We start from the raw sequence: 3685 nt of genomic DNA on the forward strand, positions 1-3685 counted from the left end.
TCAGTTTCTACGAATGAGTGTTTTTATATAAAAGATTATTTATTGACCCATAAAGTTCGAGGAGAGATCGTATTTCCAACAACACTTGCCCATGTACACTTTGAAAAATAATACTTTTTTGTTCGGATTTTAATCACATCCATTCCAAAAATCAAATATCTGTGTATGCAAAAGCAGAAAAAATATACTTAAAATTAAAGTATACATAGTTCAACGTATAGGAAGAAGTACATAATTCCTATCATATTCAATATAATATTATTGTGCGTATAAATTAGGGTGACCATATTAAGAAAATAAAAAAATGGGACAGCTGTTACTTCCCCCAAATAAAAAACCTCATATACATTCACACATATGCATACAAATCTCGAGAGTTCAAGTCTAAATCTCTGTCATATAAAAAAAATTATTTACTTTTTACTTAACACATTTTTTGTAAAATAACCTAAATAATAAAATATTTTCTTTTAATTATTATTAAATTATTAAATTGGTAATTTCATGGTTTGTCGGCATCGGGACTTGACGTTCGTTTCACGAAAACTTTTATCAGTTATTTTGAACATTGGTTTCACATTTAAAATATACGAGTAAAATTTTATATTTTTTCATATAAAGATATTTTATTTACAAGCATTAATATTTTATATAATAAATAAGTAATGCGTTTGGGCGAGTTTCTTATAATGTGTTTGAGCGAGAAAATGTAAAAGATAAAATTATAAGGATTAAGATAAAAATATTATTATAAAGGGAATTTTATATCAACCTAATTATGGTACAGTCTTATTGCAGGGGTCGGCGACTAGTATAGGTAGGATCATATTTTCAAATATCAGTTTGCTTGAACATTGAAAACCTGAAGTTGTACTGTAGTGTTAGTGAGTTTGTTAAGTTAATAAATATTATGGAATATTATGGGTCTTAAAATTGATTATATTTTTAATACAAAAAGAAATAAACGATGCATTTCAATTGAAAATTATATTTTTATTGAATCTAACCACTTTAAAAACGGGTCTTGGGTCTTTTCGTTTTCGGTGTACTAACAGAAAATATACTGAGAGCGTTTTAGTGAATTTTAAAATCGATAAAATACTATCTTTTTCAAATAATAATATACATAATCACGAACCAACTACTGATCATAATTTAGCTGTTCAGTGTGTTAGAACTGCTATCAAAAGGATAACCGAAGAAGACTTACATGCAAAACCAAATAAGATTATACGTAAGGAAATTCAAGACACTAATCTCGTTTTTAAGGAGGTAATAGTTCATAATGACATTAAATTATTGAGAGATTCGGCTTATAGAATTCGTAAAAAATATTTTCCAAAATTCCAACAACTACTAATGAAGCATTTGATCAACTGTTTGAAACTCCAGTCGATATTAAAACTAAAAATGAACAATTTTGGTTTCGTCAATCGAGAAAAATAAATTATTTTGTTTACATGTTCTGAAAACTTAAAACATCTTTGTGAATCTGAAAACGTTTTTGGAGATGGGACATTTAGTTTTGCTCATAATTACTTTTATCAATTATATACAATACACATCTACAAACATAATTATTACATACCCGTAGTAGCCAAGGCCAATATTTCGGTCGTAAAATACCGCGTTGAATACTGTCGAATACGGTCGGAACGTTTCGGAAAGACACGAATCGTTATCGTTAACGAGAATGATGCCAACAATTAACGCGAGACCGCGCGACTCGTGACCGAGGAGTACAGAGTAAAGCGCACGCACGCACGCACGCATGAAGCGCAAGACAACAGTAGAAACCATGGGGACCAAGCGCGCGTCAGTCTCACGCAGCAGTCACCAGCGTTGGTCTGTTATTGTTGTTCACGCTTTCAAACACGGTTGAGCAGTTTTCACAGCGAAATGGACGCACAGGCACAGTCTTCGACCGTCGATGTGGGTGACTACGGAGCGTACGGTGCGCTACAATACGCTTCGCTGACAAAGCATACGTGCGAATATTTTGATGTAGAAACGGATCCTCTTTCAATCGTAAGTGGGTTACGTTTTCACACAAATTTTACTTAAATGGATTTTTAACTGTCATTTTTATTCCGATAAACCCTGAGGCCCTTATGTGGGCTGCAGACGATTGTTCTAAACTTAATTTAATCGTCGGTGTCGATTTCCGTGACCATATACTATACTTAAAAATACAGTACAAGTTATCAACTATTTATATTATATTATCACGTAAAATACGAGTACTCTATCGGTTTCAACAGTTCAAACAATTGATTTAATTTTATTTATTTTTTTTTTCGACGCAGGTGTCGAAAATTACTCCGGATCCGGAAGCCCTGAAAATGGACGACGACTACGTGGCACGACGTAAGAGACCGCCGTTTCCTCCGAGGAGTTTGGAAGCTCTTGAAAAACTCCTCGGTCACTTCAAACGCGAGAAACCCAATCCACCCCGGCCGTCCGACATCTTGATGGAAGGGCTCGCCGAGGAGTTGACAGCGGCTGAACTGCGGGACAGGTGGATGTTGCTCTACAGAGACGTTTACGGCCCCAAAGAACGGCCGCACTTTGACTTACCGATCGAGCCGGACACAATGATTTTGGGAGAAATGACGGTCGAAAAACTCAAAGAGACTCCGTTGTACAAGAAAATGTATATGCGCGGCTACAACATGGGAGTCAAGGATTCGAAAGCTTGGTGGGCGAAGCACCGAGTATCCGGTAAACCCTCCGCGGAGCCGGGACCGAGCTCTCCGCCGACAGCAGAGCCACAGCCACAACGGGACACGAAACCGGGACCGAGCCAAGGATCGAAACGGAACCGGAACCGAGCCGCCCGCCGACAGCGGAACCGCCGGAACTGAGCTGACTGTTGATCGAGGAGGCGCCATGTGACACAGAAACGAGTCGGCTGCTGACAGAAGAGCTTTCGCGCGACACGGAACCGGAACTGAGCCGCCCGCCGACTGCTAACCTAAGTTAGTCACTTCGTTGCTCCTCGTCCGGTCGTGTTATGTTATCAATGGTTCAAGCCCGGTGCGGCAGTTCAGTAGTGTTTCCGAACAGTTTTTGAACCAATTCGCCTACGGTCCATAAACTGATATGGTCGATAGTATTGTAACTTTTATTTTGTATTTTTGTAAATATATAAGACGGTTTCTTTATATATATAATTTCATGTTTTTCAATTATTTTTATATGTAAATAGATAAAATTTTATAACAACTTAATGAAAATTCATATATACATGTACATATATTAAATTCATATGACACGCAATGTAAAATTATAATAAAACCTATATGTATATATTGTACAAATATTCGTTTTTTAGAAATCATTTGCATGATAAAAAGAATATAATAAAAGACTAATAGACTAATATAATGAGAATAAGAATTTATATAATGAAAAAAAAATAATTTTTCAACGTTAAAAATAATTTTATGAGCATTTTTTTAGCGAATTTTTAAACAAAAATGCTGTTATGATAGCATTGAATTATATTTTTGAAAGGTATTTTTTTGTGTAAGATAGCATATAATTAGTGCAGAAGTTAAAAATATTTGAATTTCAAACCAAAACACAAAGCTCCTTGCTATGTGGATAATTGTGTAACGGCTGTGGCAGAATTACATACCGGCTACACAATTCCAGTTACATAACTTCAGATGCACACAAAAAA

At 35.4% G+C, this 3685-nt stretch overlaps 1 protein-coding gene across 1 annotated transcript; it reads left to right on the forward strand.

The window, feature by feature from the left end:
• Positions 1-1788: 1788 nt before the first annotated feature.
• LOC112679773 lies at positions 1789-3157 on the forward strand. The gene is made up of 2 exons (XM_025549688.1): positions 1789-2028; positions 2307-3157. Exons 1-2 carry the CDS (start codon positions 1900-1902, stop codon positions 2862-2864), a joined length of 687 nt encoding a protein of 228 aa, XP_025405473.1. The 5' UTR covers positions 1789-1899; the 3' UTR covers positions 2865-3157.
• Positions 3158-3685: the final 528 nt, after the last annotated feature.

The sequence above is a fragment of the Sipha flava genome, unplaced genomic scaffold (genome assembly GCF_003268045.1).
Source record: "Sipha flava isolate LNK unplaced genomic scaffold, YSA_version1 16824_pilon_pilon, whole genome shotgun sequence".
NCBI lineage: Eukaryota > Metazoa > Arthropoda > Insecta > Hemiptera > Aphididae > Sipha > Sipha flava.

Excerpts from the sequence above, each read along its gene's own strand:
- LOC112679773 (XM_025549688.1), top strand. The coding sequence starts at position 1,900 with ATGGACGCACAGGCACAGTCTTCGACCGTCGATGTGGGTGACTACGGA. Across the intron at positions 2,029-2,306 it reads AAACGGATCCTCTTTCAATC|GTGTCGAAAATTACTCCGGA; the intron begins GTAAGTGGGTTA and ends TTTTCGACGCAG.